This window comes from Lonchura striata, chromosome 13 (assembly GCF_046129695.1).
Source record: "Lonchura striata isolate bLonStr1 chromosome 13, bLonStr1.mat, whole genome shotgun sequence".
Classification (NCBI taxonomy): domain Eukaryota; kingdom Metazoa; phylum Chordata; class Aves; order Passeriformes; family Estrildidae; genus Lonchura; species Lonchura striata.
The window spans coordinates 7,210,762-7,236,693 of record NC_134615.1 but is presented as its reverse complement, the minus strand read 5'-3'; the positions used below and the strand labels follow the sequence as shown (position 1 = coordinate 7,236,693).

The window sequence follows — 25,932 nt, the reverse complement described above, 5'->3', positions numbered from 1 at the left end:
CTCTGCACAGCCCAGGCCCAGGGAGCAGCCAGCTCCAGGCAGCAATCCCGGGTGGTCCCTCTGCCGTCTCTGGGAGCTGGGCTGCTGCTGCCAGCCCCCTCTGCAGTGCCTCAGCTGTGGCTCCGTGGTTTTTCCTGCTTTTTTGAGGAGAAGCTGTTTTGCCCTTCCCCTCCAGGTGGTAAAAAGTCCATCTACAGCTGCAGAGTTTGTGCTGCCTCTTGCTTGCTGTCCCAGGGGAGCCTGCTGTGCTGTTCCGGCTTGCTGCTCTGCGGTTTCCTGCTGCAGCCCCTTTGCCGTCCGGAGCGGGCACCGCGGCTGGCTGCTCCTGCGAGTTTGCGATGGCGGCGCCGTCTCCATCCCCGTGTGCCGGCTGCGCCCGCCATTGTCCGGCCGAAGGCGCGGAGCCACAGCGCCCCCTGCGGCCGTGGAGGAATCATCGCACCCGCGCGGCCGGCCGGGAGCCAGCAGCGCCCCTGCTGGCTGCAGGCGTAACTGCAGCCAGGGGCGCGTGCAGGCAGCCGAGGCTGCTGAGGGGATTCTGGGGGGGTGAGGTTCCACAGTTTCAACATTTAGCTTTTTTTTTTTTTTTTCTGGTTCTGTGCCTTGCAGGTATCCTCATTTTTTTTTTTAATAAACAGTTTTTTTTCACTTTCACCCCCTGTTATTCATTTCTCTCATTGGCAGAAGGGAGTTATTGAAGCCCCTTCTTGTCGCCCTGGTTCTTATGATTTTCTAAAGCCTTCTGAGTTTACATTCTGTTCGAGAATTTTCTCACACAACTTTCTGTAAGCAACCTATTGATTTGCATTTCTTCATAGGGGTGGACAAACTTGATGTACTAGTAGTTTGTCCAATGCCTTTGGAGCGGTGGCACATTCACTCTCCAGTCCACTGTCACCTTTGGAAAAGTAGAAAGCTGGAGTCAGAAAATAAACCTACCTTCTTTTCAACTTGCAAATAGCAGTGGCTCACATCGTGCTTTCACATGTCCTATAGAGACACCTTCTCTTTAGAGGAAATGCTCATTCCAGGGTGTTTTCTCCTGAAATTTGTCTCAAAAGCAAGACAACTACATTCTTTGTTTGCAGCTAACAGAGGCTTAGATGTCTGTCTGTCTCTCTGGATTTGTGTATATTTTAAGACTGATGGTTCTGCTTTGCTAGTGTTGAATTATTTTGAAGAGTAGGCACTGCTGAAACAGGCATTAAATTGCTTTTTGCAGCTCTGACTGGAGACTTGATGGTTGTGACAGGTCTCTACAGTCCCTGGAAGTAACGGGCAGTTATGGTGAAGAAGAGGACATGGATACATATCTTTCAGATGCTGATAAAGAGGCAGAGTCCAGCTCTAAGAGTAATGAGAAAGGGGAAGGAAGCTTTAGCACCAATGCTATTTATGCTGTTCCCTGCAAAACTAAAAAGGTAAGATTTTTAAACGCATTTGTTCCTTTACCATGTTTTAATATATTAATGCACGTCAATATTTCAGATGCTTTGCATTCTCTTCTTGTCTTTAGACATGTATTCAATATTTATTTTGCATGCTAATTTTTGTGATTCATTTACATGAGTTAGGTAGGTTTGTTGGTTGTCACAGACTCTTTCTCTCTGGTTATTAGGAGTACATTGGTATTGTATATAATTATCATGCATAATTATATTGTATATAAATATCATGCATAGTCTTGTAAAATGTCCACTAATTTATATTGAGCATGGTACTAACATAGTAGGTGGTTTGTTAAAAGCACTGATACATGGTGAAAGCTTAGTTAATGGTTCACTATTGTGCTAATGAGCACAGACCTATACAGAAATGGGAAGATTTTGAATCAAACAAAATAATTGAACCTTTTCTTGAAGACCAGGGAATTTTTGTATGTTTTGGATTGTCTTAGCCAATAATGAACTTAACACTCCTAAGGCACATTTAAAGTTAAATCAAAAATGAGACAAAAATTTAACAGGAAGAAGTACCTGAGTAGGAAAAAGGCAATAAAAGATCTCTTAAAAAATGTTTCTTCAGAAAAAACCCAGCACTAGTAAAGTAGAACGATCAGTCTTAGAGTGTAAACCACAAATCCCAAAACGTGAAAGAATCCATAAAACACCCCAAGGTGAAGAGACATTAAGAGGAGAGAAGGGGAAGAAATAAAAAAAAAAGGTGAGAGGGAATGAGTAAAATATGTGAAACATTTTGTGTGATCAGTGGGAAAACCAGCAAAGAGAATGTTAACAATGGTTCATTAATCTCTCACAGCAGTGATACAGTAGATAAATGGTTGATAATCAAGGTCATGTACACCCCAGCAAACAAGCAAAAGAGAATAATTTCATGGACCTTTGTAACCAAATAAGGTGACAGAGAATACTTGAACTAATCACTTCATACTTGCTAGCCTCCCGTTGGTCATTGTAAGGTTTCAATTTTATTTACATAGAGCCCGAAACAACAGCAACACAAAAAAACCCCACAAAGTCCTCCCAAGAAAGCAAGAGAAGAAAAAATCTTATATTTTACTATTTTAAAATACTAGTCAGCAATTCTGAAGGAGACTGAGATGTTAATACACTAAATCTGTCATACAGATATCAAGGTACTATCAGTGGGCTATTTTAAGAGTGATCTCATGATTTAGAGAGGTTTGTCTTATTCTTACATAGGAGGAGTTTCCATCTCCTATTCCTAATGCTGATAAGAAAGAGGTTTCTTCCCATGAAACTGAGTGTGAGGTGGTGGTGGATAAGTCAAGTGTGCAAATAGAAGGTAAGTAAACTTAGTCAAAATGCCATCCATACCTTTTAATACCATTGGGAAAAAAATTAATAAAATAAACATAGTACTATATTGTAATATTATACTCCTTTTAAAAGGGCAGTTAAAGAAATACTAGTAAATACTTCACGATTTCTAATAGTTACAGAAAATTTAAAACCTGCATAAAGAGGGAAGATTAGTCTCTATTCACTGTGGAATGAACTGTCAGCCACGGTAAAATGAGGGTGTGGGGTGAAGGTTTTGTGAACTCTTGTCTTGTAAAGTACAGTCATTCTCTACTATGCTTTTGTTGGTACAGGTGCCAGAAGCAGTCAGGTTTGTAATATGGAACTTTTTGGAGTGCTACTGCGTTCAGGAAAAAAAAAAAACCAAAAACAAAACGGAAGAATGTAGAAGCCGTAGAAACGAGCAGTGTTAAAAAAAAAAAAAGCTAGAGATAGAGGAAAACAATTTTAGTCAGTTATTTTACTTGTATGAAAAAATGCCATGTCTGAAAAACAGTAGTGAAAACTTCTTGAGTTTTTTAATACTTAAATGGCATGGTAGTAGTGTTGTTTATACCTTCTACAAAAATTGGATCATTATTGGTGTCCTGTTGTTTTTTCAGAATAGAGAAGAAAACATGATAATCAGTCTCAGGCTATCAACCTAAGCACTGAATTTTTAAGCTTCACAAATAGGTTTTTTTCAGTAAATAGTTTTTGTTAGATTAGGGACATTTGGGTTGTTACTGGATGTGTCCTTATTTTCTAAGGCTATTTTCTTAAAACAATAGAATCTTGTGGACATAAAAGTTATAACAATAGAGCAAGACCAATCTAGTGGTAATAGCAGTTTTCTTGCATAATTGTCTTGTCTGTTATTTTCAAATCAGGAAAAGGGAAATAAGAATTAGTTTCAGAGCTGGACAACACAGTTTTTACAGAGGATGGTTGTAGCAATGATGAATGGAAAAACATGGACTCCCCATAGCAGTTGCAAAGGAAAATGGTTTCTTGCAAAAAACCAGACCTTTTTATGGTGCATTCAGAGAGTAAATTCTTACCTGTTTCCATTCTCCTGAAACAGAACAAAAATGCATTGGCTACCTGCCACTGCAGGTGTTGCTGTTTGCATGTTCTTTCACACAATCACCTTTTTGATCACTCAGTGTCCACATGTCCCCTTGACCCATCAGAATCCCAAACAAGAGGTGATCACACACCAGTTATATTACTCGTTTTCTGTTTACATGACTTGGTTTTTAGGTTATGTGACTTGTTTTCTGTCATCCCCTTAGCTGAGGCTTTCCCAGAGTGCTTTCTGGTGAGCTGAAGTGACAGAAATGAATAGAAGTGAGCAGAGGCTTGTCAAGCCCTTATTATGTAAGATTTTTCTTATCTCCTACAGATGGTTGCACTCTGTAGCTAGTGGATAGGAAAGAAGAAACAAAACTGAGTCAATTTGCAAAAAATTGTATCTTTCTGACTTTTATTAATGTTGGATCCCAGGAATTTTTTCAGTATTCTTTCAGTGGACTCTGTTTATTTCTCTATTTCATAGAGAACAATATTCAGAAGGAAGGGTTACTTTGATATAACCATTTGGGAAGTGAAGGCATTAAACTGAAAAAAGGTAGAATATATGCACTGTTTCTAATCCCTCTTCTACACAGTAAGTGCTGCAGGTCTTGAAAGCATCTATGGTTTGGGAAGGACTCCCTTGCATTTATTACATGTGTGCATACATATCCTTATGAGCCCTTACAGCTTATGGACTTAAAATAATTTTTTTTTCTAATTGACTGAAAGATCTGTTTTTCTTTAACAGAAGACCAAAATCTTGGCTTGAATGTAAAGGTAAGACTTTTATAAAGGTTGATTTATGCATTTTAGAAAATAGGGTGTCATAAAAAGCTGATAGGTTTGCAGTCACTTAAAAGAAAACCAATTTATTGCCACTATGGAATATTTTCCTTTTGGAGTACAGGAATGGCTAATCATTCCTTTTTAAAAAATGCAACTATGTAGGTAAATGGGCCATACAAAAGTTGTTGAGTTTTTTTATAGTATGTCATCTGTTATTCCTCATGTGAAAGAAAGAAACTGAGAATGAGAGACAACATGCTATAGCAAGAGATAGCTTATACTGTTAATATACAAATTCTGAAATGACTTTACTGCATTTTTGTATAGTTTTCTTTTTGAGCTGATCTGACTGCTTTCTTAAGCTTGAAAAGGAATACCTAAAAATTTAGTTTCTCAGATCAACTTGCCAGAAGATGGTTTATGAAAATAGTTAGTTCTTCCATTGTTATCATAGCTTCTTTTCTACAGGTTCTTAACCACATATCTTTTTCTTTGAAATTGTTCATGAGTTTTGTCTCATTTAGTCATTGGTGTCGCACAGTATCATCAATGGTGTGTTAAATTACATGACAGCACATCCTTACAAAACTTCACTGCTGTTTAAAAACATGGAGAAAGTCTCTACATTACCTTCGCCTCAAGTAAATACATTAGCATAAATGACCCTGTAATTCTTTCCTGGTGAAAGAACCTTCTCAAAACATACAAATACTTCTGTATTTTTTCCAGTAAAGCAAGAACAAAGTTCATCAACTCTGAAAAACATGTTACATTTGAATTGATTTGCAGATACCTGACATAATTGATTAGTCCAAAGTCTTACTCTACAAACTAACAAGTGGGAAGAATACCTTTCCTGTTTTGTCAAGAAGCTTTGTGTTTGAGACTTTTATGTCAGGTGTAAACAAAACTGTTTTGAGAATGGTACGTTTCTGACTACTAAAGATACTAGTGAGTTTTTAGGTGTCTACAAGTGACTGATGGCAGTGATAATTGATAAAATGATATCTAGATGAGTAGATGGTAAGATGTGTATTATCAAAAGTGAAATCAATCTTCAATGTAGTTGATACAAAAGAAATGCCTTCAAAAGTTTTATTTCTTAAGTTCGTCAGCAGTGATGCTGTTAAAGCAGATTATCTCTTTTTTTATTTCTCTGCTAGGAGGAAAAATTAGTAGCTGAAAATCTGATACATGAGAAACCCCCACCATCCCCAGGTACTTTGGATTTTTCTGTGACTTTGCTAGACATTTTCACTTTATTAATATGCATGTGTATATGAAAATCAGTTTTTCTGATGCAGCACTATATACACAGTTTTGCAGATAATCTAGAAGTTTACTTTTGTAAGAATTGTTCAGTAACTTCTATTCAGTAACACTGAAGATGTTCAGTGGGAAGGAATGCAAAGTTTTCATTGTATGGGTGATTAAAATTTGCAGGGATCAAGAATACTGACTAGTCCATGCAGGGCACAAAGACTTTGCTTATTGCAGTGGACATTTTAGTTTCACCTCTCCAGTCACTGATGTTTGGAAGAGAGAGATCTGCTGACACTATCTTTTCCATTAAAAGAAGGAATGTTTTTAGTGTCTGAGAGAAAAGATGGGAACTTGCAGTCACTCCACAGCTCTCTTTCCAAATCCGCTTTTTTATGTTGTTTCTGGTCTTACCTTTTGGGAGTCATGAGCTGACTTAGATCTTATAAAGTGGGACTCATATATAATGTTAATATTAGAAAAAATGGATTGTAATTTGCTGAAACTCCTGTTCCAGTCTGGATGCCATTTAAATACCTTGTTCTGTGGCATTACAGATGTGTCTGTCCGGGCAAGGCAAGTATGGGGAAATAGAAGCAAAGAAAAGTTCAGAGAACTACAACACGAAAACTGGTCTCTGAGCAAGGCATACCAAGCTGTGGTCCAGCAATATGAGGGAACAAAGCAGCTCATCGAAGAACAGCAATTAAAGCTGAAGAGACTAGAAGAAGAAAACAAAAGGCTTAAAGAAGCTGCAAAGAACTCACCTAGAGGAGGTGGAAGAAGCATATAAGATATTCTGTAGTTATCTTGTTTCAATTTTTCTAATTTCTTTCAACTTTTTCCTCTAGCAGCAGGTTTCAAGTCACTGATTTGGACAAGTATGTATGCAGAAGTAGTTTCCAAACAGTGTTTCTACATTTGTAGAAATTTCCTTTTTGTCAAGCAATATGTACATGATAAAAAAAATTACTTAATTGTTTATTACTTGTTAATAATTACTTGTTGTTTGAAATAGAATGGATTTTTTGCTAGCAGTTTTTCATGGGATTTTTCCATAACAGTATTTTGAGAGAAGTTATTATTTATTATTCTAGCTTATTTAATTTTTTTTCATTACAATTACTAAATTGTTGTGAACATTTCTTGAATTTTAATGGAACTTTCTTATTGCATGTTTGTTTTAATTAGAGGAGGCAACAGAATTACTGTCTCTCAGACAACAAGCACAAGAACTGGTAGATGAAAATGATGCTTTGAAAATGGTGGTCCATCGTTTAAATGTGGAATTAAGTCGCTATCAAACTAAATTCAGGTCATTGTCCCAAGAAGAGGTGAGACTTGGTTATCAAGACAGTTTCTACTGAAATGTCTGGCGTCTGTTATTTAATCTTTTGAGTTTTTATGACTGTTTTCTCCAGATTTGCCATCAAGTCTACAAATTGCACAGGTTTTTTCTGAAATTTAAAATAAGTCTTTATCATTAAGTCTAATATTAAGAATTCAGTATTATTTTGTATCACTAAGATACTGAACTTTCAGATTTACTGGGTGTGTGTTACATATGCAACACATGTAATGAAAACATAAGCTTGTTTGGGGTGATAATTGTGACTGCAGTGGACAGTTGCTGGTGCTTCAAAAAGCAGGAATTAATGTCGGTATCTTCTAAAATATCTATTCTAGAATGCAAAGCTGAAAAGCTTCCCCATGGAAGGACCACCACCACCATGGCTGGTAAGTCAAATAATATTTGCACTTAACTGTTCCTTCCTCTCTAAGCAAAGAAGTAGAATTTCTTTGCTGGAATCAAAGTATTCAGCTCTTACTCTGCTGAACTATGACCTAATAATAGAATATTATAAACATTTCTTTTGTTGCAGAAAAATATGTATGGCAGAACTTTATCATGAATGTGTGCAGTTCCAGTTGAATGTACAGTAAGCTACAAACTGCACATAGTCCCCAACTTTGAACTATTGAAAAGTATTGTTACTCTGAGACTCATAAATGCCAACTTCACTTAGAATTGTCCAGCATATAGTTTGCTTCAAAGTCTTTCAAGGTCTATTGCTTGATTGTTACTCTGAATTGGTAATCTTTTGCTGTTACTTTTTTTGCGATTATGCTACAAGAAAACCGAATATTTCTGATTATTGGAATGGTCATGGATCCAGTAGCAGCCCATGAATTTCTGACAAGGGGAAGGCAAATAGTTTGTGAAAGGGAATGCATTTGTAATATGTAAAAACAATTTCTCCTTGAAATACTAATCTTATAGTTTCCTTCCTCGCTGTTACTGAGAACTGTACAGAATGATACAGAATGGGAAAATTCTCCTGCTCTGTCTTTTTAGCCAAAATAGCCAGTAATCAAATACGTATGTATTTAGTCTTAAAGATGCAGATTTGAGAGTGTAAAAATTCCTTTCCCACTTACTAATGAATCTGGGATAATTTATTCTTGCAGTAGTAAATGCTATAGTGTTTGACTCTTGTTTTGTATTCATTTGCATCCGTAATCTGCTGTGTTACATCTAGTGATAAGTTAAAGCTGCTTTTTAGAAGAAAGATGCAAGGAAAGCATGAGGTCTTCTCTTTTCCAAAGCTTGCTCCTAATACAGTACTGTGAAGTGTTTCTGCAGCATCATTCTGCATATGATGGTCTGTGTGCTTGTATAAGTTTTGCACTTTAGTCTGCAAGTCGTACATGAAACCCCTGTAACAGCTTTCAAAACTAATAATCTCTAGCCAAGTAGATTAACTAAAGTAAAAGACAGAGATGAAATTATGGCTTGTAATTAATTTACATGTATTTATTTTTTCATTTTCAGTTGGATATGAAGTATTTGTCACCTCTTCTCTTGGCATATGAAGATAGAATAAGAGAAAAGGAAGATTTTATTCTTGAACATGAGGCAGGTTACCATTTAGAAAAAATACACACCAAAGCAGAAATAAGTGACTGAATTTTTTAAAGGGATTTGCCAATGATGTTCTCTGCCAAAAATTTAAAGTGACTTTGTTTTACTTTTCCATGCATTGGCTTGTTTGTTTTTTCAGCCTGTTCACATTGAGGAGCATGCACTACACTGAGATATGCACAATGTGCTCTGAAAACAGAGTGAGCCATTAACTAGTCAGTGGTAGAAAGAATTTTTCTCATTCATGATGGGAATTCAGTGCTCTTGCTTGTGGGTTTTGTGGTAGAAGAATACCTATTTCTAGGTATGAAAAGAATGGGTACTCTTTTTGCTTTTTAGAAGTATTTTTTGTCACTGAATCTTTGAAAAATAGATACTTATTTTAGAGTACAAATGTATTTCCTTCAAAAAATTCAGCCATAAAATAAGCAGAAAGCAGCAAGGGTTTTTTTATATTACTGTACATTCACTGTGTTGTTTTACCATGTTCAAACCCATGTCACGCCTACTGAAAATGGATAGTATCGTCCAGTAATTTCCAGAATTCAGCTTTTTAAACCTATCTTGTAAGGGTCTACAACTTGCAAAAATGTGGCACAATATCAGGATTATTTTTAATCAAATATGACTAGATTAATGAAACAATTTAGAAATAAAATATGCACACCTGAATTAGAGATGAGTGAGTAGTGAGACAATATTCTATTATGAAAAGAACTAGAAGGCACCTAAATATGTGTACTTATAAAAATTTTCCCTAATGTAAAAATTAAAGCAAAATGATTATAAAAATTTTTATATGAAATCCATTGTCTTCCAGGAGGATATGAAGAATTTTAAAGCACGAGTTGAAGAGTTGGTGAAGGAGAACGAGGATTTGCATGAGCAATTAAATAACTTTGTTACCCCTACAGAATGGCAAGTTACATTACTAAAAATTAATTTCGAAGTTAAAAATTGTTTTGCTTATTTCATACAAACTTGTAAAATTACAGATCTTAAGGAAAATTTGTTTTATCTTCAAACATTGTTTTTCTGAGGAATTAATAGCATCACGACTGCCATGTTATTACAAAGCTGATCTGCAATGCCTGGAATAATTGTGGAGTAAAGATTACATATGACTGTGGAGTTTTGCACTCGAAGGCCATGTAAATCCATCCTAGATATTGCAGGTTACATACCTTTACAGTGTGCCAATGACATCAGTTTTCCACTAATGCAAAAGAGCATTGCAATGTGTCATTATGATGTCTGACTCAATTCAGAAGGCTGAATTATTTCTTTATTACAACCATGCTAAAATACATTAATATGCTATATAAAAGGAGGATACTAAAACGACATACTACTTTCTCTGACTCTTAACACAATTCATGACCCTCTCTCGAGAATCCAGCCATAGGTGGGTTGGATTGGCCATCAGGCTCAAACAATCCTCACCAGAATCCAATCAAGCACTCACTCCAGGTAAACAATTGTCCAAACACATTCCACATAGGAAAAATAAGGAGCAGAAATAGAAATTGTTTTCTCTTTCATTTCTCTCTGTGCACCTCTATGAAAAATCCTGAGAGGGAGAGAAATGTGCTTGCCACATACAGGTATTAGTATCTGCATAGATTTGGTTACCTCAGGTCCTGATATTGCTTTCAATAAGGATTTTAATCTGTTTTTTTAAGGAGGTTCAAATACGATTTTGTATGTTTACACTGTTGAAAATCAGTTGTGTTTGTTCTTCTGACATATCTTCTGAGTAACATTTTATTTACAAGCCAGTTATCATTGCAGGCAGCTGCTGCAAACTCAGGCCAAGCTGGTCTTGGAAGAAAATGGAGTGTTGATGGAGCAACTCAAAATTCAACAAGCTAAAGCAAAAGATAGTCACAGACAGCATGTTCAAGAAGGTAAAAGTGCTTGACTTGCTAGTCATCGGAACTACACTAAAGGTGGTACTGCAGGTTTTGATTTTTGTAGAGTTTTTGTTTGTTTTCTGTTGTCATTTTCTGTATTGGCCAGCTTGACAGTGTTTTGGTTGACTGGAAGATTTTTTGCAACTTTATATATGCCTAAAAAGTGTCCTTGAACATAGGTAACGTTATAGGAGATCAAGTTCTGGATGTCAGCTGATACTTAAAAAAAATCATTAGGTCGTTATCACCAATTGACACTATAAAAAAGACTCCATTTTGACTTATTTCTTCTGAAAAAGTGAGGAGAACTGTTAAACAGCAATACAGTAATTTTCATAATTGAAGAGCACTTTAAACTGAATCAGAATTTTTCAGAGTAAAACAGCATTTCAATGAGCTTATAGCCTTGAAAAGAAGTACTCTTGAAATTTCTGCACATTTCCAAAACAAGTTGCTTGAGACAGCAAAAAGTCAAGTCCAACCTGTTAAAACACAAACTGACAAATGCTCTGCTACATAATGTTTTAAATAACTAGGAATGAAGGTACTAATGGCTTTGTTGAAGTTTCACTCTGTGGTTGACCTAGTTCTACTACACACAGTTGACTTTTTTTTCCTCCTTCCAAAAGCTTCAGAGTTGGCCAAACAAATAGTAATCTTAGAAGATAAGAAAAAGAGTCAAGAGGAAGAAATAACAAAGTACCAGAAGCAGCTAGAAGTTTTATGTTCTACAGGTGAAGAGCTAAAAGCCAAACTGGATAGCAGAATAACAGCAGAGGAGCACTTGGCTGTGGTGAATGATTTAAAAAGGTATGAGTTGCATATGGTGCACATATGGAGAAACATTGGTGCAAAGCATGCACATGGCCAGAGCTGCACACGTAATACTCTGTAGGTAGGAGGCCAGTGGAAACTTATGCTGGTAATCCAGGAAGGTAACTACCAAAGCACAGAGAAAGGGAAAGAAGTATTTATAAAATGCTGTCTTAGTTTTTAAATGACAGTTCTAGAAATATTGGTAGAAGTGTTTTCACCAAGAGTACCTACTGCTGGTTGTATCATTTTGAGTCGTCGAAGAGGAGGCGCTAAAAATGCCATTTTTGTCAAATCTGCTTCTATCAGTACTATATATAAAATGTTCTCATTCTTGCGTTCCCATCTTTGGAACATGTCTAAAGAATCCTGAAGTTCTGAACTAGAAGTTCTAGAAGTTTCTGCAGTTGTTACAATATGGAAATGACATGAAACATCACAACTCAAAAGTGCAGCATAATCTGCAGAGTAATGTTTCTGTGAAGACATTCCATAAATTTGTATGCTTTTGAGCCTTTGGATAGGTTAGTGTTTCATGGTACAGTGCCATCTTGAGAAGGCCTCAGACCTTGTATTTTGGCATTGATAATAATTGATTTGAAAAGAAACACAAGGGAATTATATCTGGACCATGTATTCTTATAATTTAAATAAAGCGCAGTCAGAAGGAATTACTTGAATAATTTGATCTGAGATTGTAACACCTCTCTGTTGTCACCAATGAACATTGAGCATTCTCAGTGTATCTTATTTCATAACTTCAACGTGGGTATCTTACTGTAACTTAGCATTTTAGTGATCTACAGATCTGTACATGATACCTGTTCTACACTGTTGGTTTTTGCAGCTGTTTACAGCAGGAGCAGAAGAAGCGCTGTGAGGTGGAAGCTGTAATGGGAAAGATAGCATTACTGCAAACTGAAAACAAGAAACTGCTCTTAGAGAAAAATAACTTCATGGCTGACAAGAAGATCCTGGAAACTGAGATGCAGATGACTCAAAAGACAAACAGGTCTTACCAAAGTTTCACTTGTACAGAAATACTTCTATTTCTAAAAACAACAGAATTATCTGTAAAAATATTGTCTAACTTCCCATAATGTGTATCTTCTACCTAGTGCAAAAAAAAAAGCCCACGTTACCTAAACATATTTTTGTCATGTCTAGAGGCCTGGTTGTCACGTTTTGCTAACCTTTGTCTGTTTTCATGCTCACTTTTCTGTGTCTATGTTCAAGCTAGGAATATATCTTTAATTTAGTAAGTAGCAATTAGCTATAGCAATTGATTATTAGGTGTACTTATCTGAAAATAAGATGAGCAGACATACACTATATACACAGTGTAAGGATAAGACTTACACTATTAAGAATATATCTTTGAGTAGTTAGTAGCTAGCTATAGCAATTAATCATTAGGTGTACTTATCTGAAAATAATATGAGCAGGCATACACTATTTGCAGTTAGATAAGGATAAGACTTACACTATTTATAGATCTTCTCATGCACCTGGTTGCTCAGAAAGGAGTTCACAGTATTTTAAAAAGACAATGTTTTTCTATATGTTAAGGAATATGAGCTTGTAGCCATTGCACAAACTGTTCTTTTGAATCATTGTTACTGTTGTTATTCAGATAACATATTGTAAAGAAAAAGCAGCCCCAAAAATTGGAGCATGATTCTATTGGCATTGCAAATACTCTGCGCCAGTGCATTTTTAACAGTATGTATGATTGTTTGAGACTTGTACATGTTGATTTGCACATGTGATACAAGCTCTTTAAGGCCTTTACTAATTCCCAATCCAAAGATTCTCCCTTTTCTTTTATAGACGATTAAAGAAGAAAATAGGTCTTTTGCAACTGCAGCTGGAGGAAGCAATGGAAAAAGAAGTCACAGCCCATCACTATCTAGCAAACGTTGTTGGGCTGGTGGAGAAGATAGCTAAGGAACGTGATCATCTGGTATTTCTGGTAATTATCTTCAAATGGGTGTTCATTGGTATTTCACACAGTCATCATGCTACTGGCACAATTTACTATTAGTCTGAATTATCAAAGAATAAAGCTGTAATTCCAGTTTAAGGATTTAGCTTCATTTAAGTAGACTTTAGCAAATAGGATGGGAGCAGCAAAAGATTTTCTAGAGTAACAGTTAAAAGCAACCACCCTTACTGCTGGAGGTAATATAATTAAGCCATAATTCACATGAACATTAGGGTCTGCAGTGGCACTTACCAAGTTTAAAAGACTTTTTTAACCTGGTTTTAGAAATTGATGTTGAGCTGCACCTATTTAAAAATAGCACGCAATCATAAAACTTTAATATTGTTTTTGAGTCTTAAGGGTGGACTGTTATGCTTGAAGTGACCTGCTGTGGATGCATATGCATATTGTTTCTGCTTATTGGTTAGCAGTCATTTTGACAGGATGAATGAGAGTTTTGGAACAACTTCTGTTTATTGGAAGTGACTGGCATGGGGGTTTCTGGGCTTCTTGTAAGCCCATTTTGTTTCTTTTACAGGATACTGGGCACAATTTAAATTTTTCATATTCATACGCTTGTCTTCAAATGGAATCTGGAATAATTTCACAAAACTTTGTTAAAATAAAGCTTCTTTTGCTTGTTGTTCAGGTAGTAGACAAAGGTTGTCATCAGCATTAAATAAAAAGATACAGCAGTTAGTTCCTGATTCTAGAAGAGGAGCTATGGTGATACAGCTCAAATCCTTGTCCACTACAAACTGGACTTCAGGATTGTGAAACTGGGCGCAACAAATGTATCCTAGAAGCTGGGAGAATTTATTCTTAAGATCTCAATCTCTGGGATACCTGCTTTTAAATATTAGTCATACCATATTAGAAATATCCTTGCCTGAATGCCTGCCAATGTCAAGGGCTTGTTTGCAAGCAGATTACTAAATGTGACCTAAAGGATAAGTCTTATGCTTAAAAATGGGATCCCCACGTGTGCATACTTATATCTGTAGGAAAAAAACCGCAGAATTGGTTTGGTTTACAGTATGTTCCATTTCAGAATAATACTCTTTCACAGTATTCACAGTCAGTTGACAAATTATTAATGAGCCGTTATGAAAATAATTTCCAGGACTCTTTATCCATGTTGGTTCTTCAGAATGTTGGAGTTCAAAATGGAATTGCAGTGTCTGCCCTGACAAACAAACAGAGTGGTTACACATAGCTTTTTTTACTGCATGGTTGCAGGCCAGATGTTTGGAAAATGAGAATCATGGGGTTCTCAAGAAAATTGTAGAAGGCAGTCTGCGCTTAGGAAGATTGGAAGAAAAAGTTAAGGTAAGCAGTGTTTCTGAGCTAAACAGCTACTGTGAAATGTTTGGGTTTTTTTAGTGAGAAAAGTAGTTAATCTCTGGCTATGTTTTTATGAAAGATTTATGTATGGATTATCTTTAGAAGTTTTGAAAAAGCAAAATAGATCATCATTCTAATTTTCACTAGTGTCTTCTTCCATTGTATTTGTGCATTGCGTATCTGCCAGATCATCATGTTTACATCGCTACTTGGAGAATTATGACTAGTTGTAATAATATTTAAAGATTATTTTTGTTTCATTTTTTGCTCTCTGTTGTAATCCAAGTGTTCCGTCTTCTACTTTTTTGAGGCTGTAGCACTCCTTCGACTTGAAGTCCATTACCATTCAATTTGGAAGAATGAAAATGTTATCTCAGGTGTACAGTTTTCATCAAGTGCTTTCTTGTGACCATAGGGTAGAAGGTTAAGAAACTCAGAGGATGTTCAAACACCCAGCCTAGTTAGAGAATACATTATAAGTTATCTTTACAACTTTCTAAACAAAAAGCACAGGATATAATTGCAGTATAACAGTGAAATAAGTTTGAAACATTTATGTTTCAGCATCTTTGGTGCTACCATGATTATTTCTACTGTAATCTTAAAAAATGAAAGGAGAAAGATGTTATATTGGTTTCTGTGTCTAGAAAGTTATGTATCTATTACTTTCAAAAGCTGTTTTATATTAAGTCAAGTTTGTTCAGTTTATCCTAAAGCAGAGAGTCTCCATATTCTACTTTGCCAGTCAAGACCTCCACTGCTATTCCTGCATCAAATGACACAAATGTGCTCCACCACTATGTTAATGGAGACTATCTCCTTCTGCGCTTTCATTGTTAGGATCAACACAGCATAGAAATTAGCAACAAAGAAAAGAAATGAAATTGTAAGTGTAAAGAGAGAGCAGTAAGCTGAAAAACAGCTTGAATTTGCATGGACCCCTTAATAAAATACCTGAATGCACAAAACACTAATGTAAAAGAGTTACTTAATTATATCAAGACAGCCATCAAATATTTTTAGCTTTTTTCACTATCACTCCTGTCTAGCTCCCCTACTAAGACAGTGGTTTGTATTCTTGTTAAATGTGGATCTTCTGCAGTGTAATAGATCTGTGACTACTGTAAGTGATAGAGAAAAGGTTGGCATAATATTAAGAACATTTACATGTAGTGAATTATAAGTGCAAAACCAATACTGACAAAAGAGCAGGCAAGGACAACCTCCATACTTCACTGGATGCAGGAGGGAATACATTAACTTGGGATGAAGAGAAGGCAGACGTACTTAACACCATCTTTTTCTCCGTTTTCAGCAGTAAGGCAGGTTGCTCTCAGGACAGCTGGCCTCCTGAGCTGGTAGATGGGAAAAGGGAGCCCTCTGGAGAATAGCCCCTCTATAACCTAGGAGGAAGCAGTCAGAGCTGTGCTAAACCATTTAGATGCTTACAAGGCTGTGGGCCCAGAGGGGATCCACCCAGGGTGATGAGGGAGCTGGCACATGAGCTTATCATCAGTCCTGGCTCACCAGAGAGGTCCAGGGGACTGCAGGTGCCAATGTGAAGCCCATCCTCAGGAAGGGCTGGAAGGAGGATCTGGGAAACGTCAACTCTGTCAGCCTGACCTCGGTGCTGGTAAGATTATGGAACAGATCATCCTGAGTGCCATCACAGGGCACCCACAGGATGGCCAGGGGATCAGAGCCAGCCAGCGTGGGCTTAGGAGGGGCGGGACCTGCCTGAGCAACCTGATCTCCTTCTATGACCAGGTGACCTCCTGGGATGCAGGACAGGCTGTGGATGTGTCTGCCTGGACTTCAGCAAAGCCTTTGGCACTGCCTCCCACAGCACACTCCTGGAAAGCTGCAGCCCATGGCTGGGCCAGGAGCGCTCTGTGCTGGGCTCAGAACTGGCTGATGGCCGGCCCAGAGAGTGGTGGTGAGGGTGCTGCACCCAGCTGGGGACAGGCACCAGTGGTGTCCCCCAGGGCTCTGTGCTGAGGCACTGATCAGTCCTGTTCAATATCCTCTTCAATGATGACCTGCATGAGGAGACTGAGTCCACCATCAGTAAATTTGCAGATGGCACCCAGCTGGGAGCATATGTTGGCCTGCTGGAGGGTAGGAGGGCTCTGCAGAGGGACCTGGACAGGCTAGATAGATGGGCTAAGTCCAACAATGTGGGATTTAACAAGTCCAAGTGCCGAGTCCTGCATTTTGGCCACAACAGCCCCTGCAGCGCTGCAGAGTGGCTGGAGAGTGCCCAGGCAGAAAGGGACCTGGAGGTCCTGGTCAACAGCCAGCTGAACACGAGCCAGCAGTGTGCCCAGGTGGCCAGGAAGGCCAGTGGCTCCTGGCCTGGATCAGGAATGGTGTGGCCAGCAGGAGCAGGGAGGTCTTTGGTACTGGTGAGGTCACAGCTCGAGTGCTGTGTCCTGTTCTGGCCCCTCAGTTTGGGAAGGACATTGAGATGCTTGAACATGTCCAGAGAAGGCAAGAAGGCTGGCGAGAGGCTTGGAACACAAGTGCTGTGAGGAACAACTGAGGGAGCTGGGGTTGATTAGTCTGGAGAAAAGGAGACCCAGGGGTGACCTTATCACTCTCTACATGAAAGGAGGCTGTGCTCACGTGGGGGTTGGTCTTTTCTCCCAGGCATTTAGTGACAGGACAAGAGGACACAGCCTTAAGCTGTGCCAGGGGAGGTTTAGGCTAGAGATTAGGAAACAATTCTTCACAGGAAGAGTGATTGGGCCCTGGAATGGACTGCCCAGGGCGGCGGTGGGGTCTCTGTCCTTGGAGCTGTTTAAGGTGGCTGGATGTGGTGCTCAGTGCCGTGGTTTAGTTGATGAGGAGGTGTTAGGTCATAGGTTGGACTTCATCATCACAAAGCTCTTTTCCAACCTAATTAAATCTGTGATTCTGTGAACTGAGAGATCGTGACTCAGTGCCATGGTCAGCATGATAACCTGAGGTGCTGCTTTGGCTGGGGTTCCCTGGGAGGTCTCTTTGTAGTTCATAATTGTAATTACCAAGCAGTTTGATGATCCATGGTAAGAAGAATTTGAGGAAGCCAGTTTTTCTGGTATTAAAACTATTCCTTTACAGTCAGAGTTCAGCACTGTTTTCTCTTTTAACATGAGCTTGGACATATAGTTTGTCTCATCAGGGAGTCCTTCATGCAAGGGGGACAGCTAACAAAGAAAAATCTTTTATAAAACACAGAAAAATGTTTTATAAAAAAGATTTTACTAAAAAGGTATTTTAGTCAAACATCTCTTACAAATTCTGTGAAAATAAACCAGGGTTTTGGACTTAGAACTGTGAATAGTAAGTCTCTGGTAACAGAATTTGCCCTCCAGTTCATCATTAGCCACCTTTTCCTTTCATTCATTGCAAGTGTAATTCATCTTTAAGTTATGCACACACTGTTGAAAGCAAGATTTAGATTACAACAAGTTCATTCATTCTGAACCTGTATTTGATAATAATTTTTAGTCATGAGATTTTAGTAAGAACAGAAACAACCTTTGTATTTAAGGCATTTACCATCTCCTACTGTAACTGCCCTATATGAGGAGCTGTGTATTTCAGAATATATTTACTATATTTAACTCTCCTACTGCCCTGTATGAGGAGCTGTGTATTTCAGAACTACACTTACTCATTGTAGAACTTCCTATTAGTATAAGGAGTTGCTCATGCCAGCATATTTGAAGGAGACAATGTTCTTATCACCAGTGCTCCTTTGCCACGTTCCTGTCAACATTAATCTGGACTTAGGGGAAGGTGCTTTGTGTCTGAAATCAGGATACCATGGGTTGATTTAAATCTTGTTGCCTACATGGCTTTTCTGTTCAGAGTGTTCATTCTGCTTTGTTAGACTCTAGATTTTTCCCATAGGAGACCCTTGAAAATTCATGGAGCATTGCTGGTTTTTTAAATGCAGCCACTTAAGAAACTGCTTCCATTGTTTTGTCAGTCCTAAAGATGGACTATTTTTCCCCAAATCTTTTAATTATTAGGGCAGGAATTCACCCCTATTTTTGCCCAAGTTACCAGTCAGGAAATACAAGGGCCTAGGTAGTACAGCATATAATATTGCAACACCCATTTTCCATTCATTCCCTTCATTCATATGTTCAAAATCTTACACTTTTTGATGTTAGCTGATGTATACTCAGAATCTCTAAATTATTCTGGTGTATGTCACTATTTTGTATACAATGTAGCTTATTTCTCTGAGTTAATCATGTTTGCATAGAAAACAGAAAGTATAAACCAAATTGAAAGGAAATGCATTCATCTTACTGGTAAGGAAACACTGGATTCTGTTTCACACTCATAAGTTGATCTGGATACAGAGGAGAGAGAATGTACCCAAATTCATGCTGGCTTTTGTCTGAAGCTGTTTCAGTTTCCTCACACTTTTCCACTCAACTGTGAACTCAGAATGTGACTTGCACACACTGCCACTCACACAAAAGTGCTGCCAAAAGTCAGGGAAGAGAATAATATCCCCAGGAAAGTTGGTTATATGTCTCAGGCATTCTGAGCCTGCTGACTAGAACCTGTCTTTCTATGACTGCAACAAAACCATCTATTTCCAAGATCTCTGTGACAAACCCAGGAACCAAGGGCCTCCTAGGAGACAAGCCAGAATGGCAGAATGACCCAAAAAAATCATATATGCATATTTCCTCTATGTCCAGTCTGCTTTACTGTCTCTTTACCTGTGAGTAAATAATGTCCTCTTCAGTACCAGCACCTGCATCCATAATCATTTCTCGTCCTGCTTGTTATGTACATGGGGTGCCATGGCCAGCTCTAGAGGAGAATATCCTGACTTCCAGCTATGTGCTCACATCCTCTTCCTGAAAACTGTCATCTCCACCAGTCTGTTTGCTGCTACCTGCTTCACTTCAGAGAACAGTAATAGGTTATCTTGAACAATTCAAAGGTGTGAAGGATCTATAAATGCCAGCAGTTGCATGTGTCAGTGTGCCCAGGACCATCCCACCCTGCCCAGGCTGCATTTTACAGACTTAATTATAATTCATCCATAGAGGCAAGATCAGAGCAATGTATCACTCATGTCTTGTTTCAGACTATAATCATATGGCCATAATAAAAAGGTGCACTTTTCCCCTCTGATTTTGCAACCATTCTGCACATGGGACTCGGCTTCAGTTGGCAAAGGTAGAGCAGGAGTGCAGAGGCAGCAGAGGCAGCTGTGGGCTATGGAGGAGCCAGAGGCCTGAAGCATCTCAGGCAGAGTGCAGCTTGAAACACAAACCTCAGCTTGAAACACACGCCACCCTGTAGCTGCATCAGTGAGCAGTGATGGAAAGCAGGGTTTCACCAGCCTTCCCCGTGATAAGGTCGAGAGGGAGGTTTGCTCTTGTTCTTTGAAATGATTATGGGCATCTAATCTACAGAGGGCATTTCAGGTCTCACACTTGGCTGGACCTGGCAAGTGCTGGGCTTTTACTGATGGAGGGGAAGGTTCAGCTGTTTCCCTATACTCTGCACTTCCTCTAGGCTGGCTCTGAGCAACCTTCTGCTCAGAAGGAACCTGTTTACTTTTAGCCTTCTATAACATTACTCTGCATTTTGAAGGCTTCTCTGGGAATCTAAAAAGTTGAGCATTGTTACTGGTTAACTTGCAAGCTTCTTATTCTTCTATTAGAACTGTCAGGGAAAAGTTAGGATAAAAATCCTATGTAAGTCAGCCTTAAATATTGAATTGCTAATATTCTAGGTAAATATTATCTGTTGTTATCCTATTACCTCTAGAAAATTAAACTTCACAATGCCACATTTTGCAAGTGCTAAAAAGGAAACAGTTTGTGGGGTTATATAGCCTTATATACAGTATGTCTAAAAATGCCTTTTTATTTAATCCCTCCGAAAGGCAAACTTAAATCTTTCTCCCCTGATTCAGATGTAGATAAAACCTTAGTGATTAGCACCTGAAATAAAACTTTATATTAGCAAGATATAAATAGCAGTATTGTCAAAGCTTCCCTAAATTAGTTTACAGTTTTATTAAAGGAGGTGTTTCCATCCCAAAACTCTGTTCTGTAGCCTGTGGGAAACATCACAGTGTGCAGAGAAAAATAACAGTTTTAGCATTCCATTTGTACTCATGAGAAAAGTAAGTTAATACTGGATTTTGGTATTGTCAAGAGCAGCAGCATCTAGAAATGCATAACAGTACACAAACCAGTTTTCAGTTTCTTGTGTGCTTATGCAGTTTAGTGGGGATGTTATTTCAGAAAGCAGTTACTTTGTACAAAAATAATTTCTTACTTTTGAGATGAGACCAGTCATTACTTACCATTTAGTTATTACAGCGATTAATGAAAAAATCACTTGTGCTCACTGAACAAGAGGACTTTTACGTGAAGCAGCAAGCAAAGTATTCTTTTCTTCCTCTTAGTATTAAGATTAAACATCTAACAAAACAGAAACACTTTTTCATGGCATGTACTGATAAGTATGACTGCTCAGCAAGTGGTAAGCAACATGTGCTGTAAAGTGTAGCATTGTATCTTGGGAAACAAACCTCTTTTTGCAGGTAATTGTGTTTACTGTAAAACAAACATACAGTATGGTATTCATTGTACACACTAGTTTTATATGCAGAACAAAATGAAGTGTAATACCTTCAACTTAACAAATAGGTTAAAAAGATCCATAGTGCAGCCTACCTGGCATAATTAAGCAAGGCAGCATAGATCTAAAGATTCAGTTGAAAATATTTAACTCTTTTGTTGGTAATGACTTGTCCTTATTTCTCCTATAATCACACTTTTTTTTCTATTAACTTTAACCCTTACAGGTATATAAAAAGAAAGCAGCTGGGAAGCTTGAAGATATTAATCTCAAGATGACTGAGCAGGAGAAAGAATTTGAAAGGAAGACTGCTCAGTATGAGCAAGAAAAGAAGCACCTGCAGCGTCTGCTGCAAGACAAAGAGGAAACCCTCAATGAAGTGCTGCAGCAAAACAGGTGAGTGGGGCACAGGCAGGAGCCATCCAGGCAGGGCAGACAGGTAAAGGGACGAGGGAAAGCACCTGCACACAGCCACCAGCAGAGTCTCCTGTGGTATGTTCTGAAAATGAAAATGCTGAAACCCTGCTCGTGATTCCCAGCTCCCAGAAAGGTCTTTGGAAAGAGGAATTTATTCTATATGGCTACTGCTGTTCTTAAGACTTCTTAAGAAGGATATCAGTCTGAGAAGGATGTCAATCTGTGCAAATCTGATAATTTGAAAGGATTCTATAAATCAAAATATATGTTGATTTATTTTAGTAGAACCTTCTGCTAAAGGCTGAACACTTTCCCATTCATACCCCTCAACAGTTTTCAGAATAGTAGGAAGTGAAGGGAATCTAATGAGGACACCAAAGATCCATTTTCTTTTGAATCTGTTTTACTGATCTATTAACAAGTGACTTAGACTGGCTGTGTGCAAAGTAAAGAGAAGAAAATGTAACAGATTTATAGAAGATTATGACTGCAGTGTTGAGATATCCTTTAAATAGAGAGTCCTTTAAAGGTATTTTTCCCTCTGATAGTGGAAAGCTTCATAGCACGTTTACATTATCAGCATAAAAGAAAACTAGTTTCAGTTTACAACTGAAGAAACTGCAGTCATTTCTCAAGTCATCAGTGCTATTGTGAAATAATAGATTTAAATAGATTTTATCAGAAAATAGAAAAACAGGGCTTGGTATCATCTACCTTATATCACTGCAGACCTTCTCAGTTACTTTATACAGTGCAATTAAACAGTTGTAAGTAGCAGAGTTGTACAATGAACATTCAGTTAATCTCTGAAATTTGCATTAAAAACCAAATTGAACTGATCCACATTTCTCTGAAAACATTTATTTAGGATTTTAAACTAATTAAATGACTTTCATATGTCTGGGCTCATGTTACAGATTTTTACTCTAGAGAACAGCAATTAAATAAAAAAGGGTTTCTTTCAAAGTAGGATAGAGCATAGTTTGAAGTCCCACAATATTAATAATTCAAAATTTACCCTTCTAGCCCCAAAGTAGACAAATTAGATGATGTAACCCAGATGAATAAAATAATTAATTACACTTTCCATACAGTATACTAAATCACTTTTGCCTTTTCAGTTGAAATTAATTAATTTTTTCTTCAGTAAACACAATTAATACTTGCAGCTACCTTTTAAGAAACAGGATCTGCACCTGGAACTACACCATTGTAATCCATTTTAACTGTATGATAATGAAGAAAAGTGGTTTATGGAAACCAGCCCAAGATTAACCCCATCAAGATATGTCTTTTATTTCTGTAGTTTCCAACATTATTGAATGGTATAATGAGTGACTTCGTTTTTTTAGTGGTTGTTAAATCTCAACTGTAATTATTAGACTACAATATAATGAACACAACTCTAAAAGTAAAAAAGAATTTTTACTGTCATCTTACAAGTAGTATTTTGGTTAACTCATGATTCACTATTTTCATTTGATTACTATATAAAAAATGTAGATTAAAAAATTTTAAATGCTACTGAGAGATCAGCTGAATTCTACACCTATATAAGCAATAATAAGTTTTTATGCTTATGAAACAAAATCTATGAAACCAACTAACATGAGGATGTTCTTATGAACTAGTGATACTGTTGGCTGATACTCTTCTTATGAACTAGTTTCTTCATATTCCATTATTTTTCTCAAGTACTGCAATATAAAATAGTTTACCAAGGTAATCCAAATATGTATCTACTCTTTTACACCTATCAGACAGAAACTGAGCATGTATTTTGGTCTCCTTTGTGTATTTACAATTTTACAAAGTTTATTATTTTCTCTCTCTGTTCACACAGTCACAGGAGTAAGGAGGGGAAAATTATTTGTAGTTCAGATGTTGCTCAACATCTACAGCTTGGCAACTAGTCAGTAGTGCTAGGAGAGTACCAAACATTTAGATTTATTGTGACTAGCTGTATTTACAGAGTAGATTTCTAGTCCAGAATACTATCTAGGTGATAATGTCTCTGTGCAAAATGCCTACATTAAGATAAGTGCATACAATAAGTATTTATTGTCTAATTTCTAATTTATTCTCCAATTTCACTGTTAGATAATGCAAATCAGAGTAGCATGCCACATTTTAAGCAGAAAAGCCAGTTTACTTTAAAATCCAGCTGAAGGTGTGATGAATCACTGTAAGCAGGTGAAGACAGAAAACTATTTCATATCATTTATTTTGCTCTTGCATTTAGTTTAATAATATGGAGTCAGGAAATTGGGACAAGTCTGACTTAGCTACCACCATGAAATTCTTTCTGAGAAAAGCATACTGTACCCATTGTTGCTGGTGAGTTTTCTTGAAAAGCAAAGTGAGATCCCCCTTCAGCTCTGGAAGCAGCAGCGTGCTGCCAGTGAGCCCCTGCAGGATCAGCAGCCCCGGGGTGAAGCTGGAGAGGAGCTCAGCACGCCCGGCCGGTGGCAGGTCCCAGCACCCTGCACAGCCCCGTGTGCCCAGGGGCAGAGAAGCTGCAGTCACAGCACGGCCCCAGGGAATGCTGTGGAGACTGAGATGTCTTCTCTTCTTAACAAGTGTATCCAAACTAGCATGGGCTTTCATCAAACAGAACAGACATGACTTGCCTTTTTTTTTCTCCCCTCCTGCATTCTTTCACCTCATAACAAAAATCAGGAGTTCCACTACTTAGTCATTGCATCCAAGGGATGAGAATTTTTCTACTTAGTTTTCAAAAAGAAACACATATAGATATAGTTGTACTTTTGATAAATAAAAGCTTTTAAAGATAGGCAGATTTCCCTTCCTGGAAGCTGCTCTTTAGAGCCTTATTGGTAATTACAGCCTTTGCTAGACAATATTGCAAATTCCCAGCAACCTTTAATGAGAAAGCAATAGCATTTTTTTTTTCAGGCAGCTGATAATGACATCTTTATTAGTCACTGAGTAACCTTAAGAGATATCAATATCAACCTTTCCTTAAATAAGAGGTTTGAGATATAAACAAAGTTAATTACGTGATTCTAGGGTAAAAAAACCAGGTTCATAAGTGTTTCCAGTCTTATTTGACAGGTCATAGACCTTTATGAGTTTTCTTGGTCAAAGTTTATTTCATAAGACTTCTGCTGAGAAACAGTACCTCAAGGTAGTTACAGCTGCTGTGCTTTGGATGCAGAATGTAAATTTGAAAGTGCATTAAACTGTCCTTGGAAGAGGATCAACAGCAGAAAAGCTTTGCAGTTGTGCGTAGGCAAGGGGGAGGAGTTGTGTTATCTGAGGTGACATACAAAATTATAACCATAATAAAAACCTTTGTGATGAGGCATATACAAATAAACTGTCACAGGATAGATGAAAATGGATTCTTGAGCAGCCCAAATAAGATTCTGAGATTTAAGGCTGAATGAATTTTGTTCAATGAGAGCATGGCTTTTTTAAAGCAGAATCTTTCAGAACCTACTTCTAGTAATTTTTTCACCCTCAAACATCAGTGGGGCACTGGAATTTTGCTTACTCTCAGTAAGTTATAAAATCCTACATTTTGGCTAGGTTAGAGGTTGAATGAAATTTTTATTTTTAATTAATAATAGCCTACATTAATAAGAAATTAATGCCTTTTGTCTGAAGGCATCTGGAAACAGCATATGTATCTAGTTTTAAATGCCAAGTGGCCAAGACTTGTATTTCAAGAGGCAAACCAGCTGTAGAGGCAAGGAAATTTTGGTGTTGAGAAAGATGTACAGACCACCAGCAGCTGTAGCAACCAAACTGCTCTGTAATCCAAATTCCTTAAGGGAAGGGAAGTTGTGACTAGCAAAAAGACACCCTCTCTTCAGCCAGCTCTGCTGAGTGCATTTTTAAATTCCAATCAGGTCAGAATTTTCAAGCAAAATCCTCTTGTGTAACTACACTTGGGATGCCGCTGCTTCTTCTCAGATGCTGACCTGGGAAGCAGCTGAACTGTGAAGCAGCACGTTGTGCCACACTGCAGAGCCTTACCTGGGACTGCAGCGTGCTGTGTGTGCAGCAGGGTGCTCT

At 37.8% G+C, this 25,932-nt stretch overlaps 1 protein-coding gene across 3 annotated transcripts in view; it reads left to right on the top strand.

Annotated features, from left to right (window-relative positions):
* Window positions 1-25,932, top strand: part of LOC144247055 (centrosomal protein of 89 kDa-like) — a 34,224-nt gene that overhangs the window by 4,470 nt on the left and 3,822 nt on the right. The window contains exons 4-18 of one of the 3 annotated variants that reach the window (XM_077786289.1): window positions 1,253-1,421; window positions 2,664-2,766; window positions 4,588-4,616; window positions 5,789-5,843; window positions 6,443-6,661; window positions 7,077-7,219; window positions 7,572-7,622; window positions 8,719-8,802; window positions 9,629-9,730; window positions 10,604-10,715; window positions 11,351-11,531; window positions 12,382-12,546; window positions 13,365-13,506; window positions 14,758-14,847; window positions 21,701-21,870. In XM_077786289.1, the coding sequence (XP_077642415.1) occupies window positions 1,253-1,421; window positions 2,664-2,766; window positions 4,588-4,616; window positions 5,789-5,843; window positions 6,443-6,661; window positions 7,077-7,219; window positions 7,572-7,622; window positions 8,719-8,802; window positions 9,629-9,730; window positions 10,604-10,715; window positions 11,351-11,531; window positions 12,382-12,546; window positions 13,365-13,506; window positions 14,758-14,847; window positions 21,701-21,870 (1,815 nt within the window). Of the gene's footprint in view, window positions 1-1,222; window positions 1,422-2,663; window positions 2,767-4,587; window positions 4,617-5,788; window positions 5,844-6,442; window positions 6,662-7,076; window positions 7,220-7,571; window positions 7,623-8,718; window positions 8,803-9,628; window positions 9,731-10,603; window positions 10,716-11,350; window positions 11,532-12,381; window positions 12,547-13,364; window positions 13,507-14,757; window positions 14,848-21,700; window positions 21,871-25,932 lie in introns of all 3 variants that reach the window. The other 2 variants (XM_077786288.1, XM_077786287.1) reach the window with 2 other exon arrangements.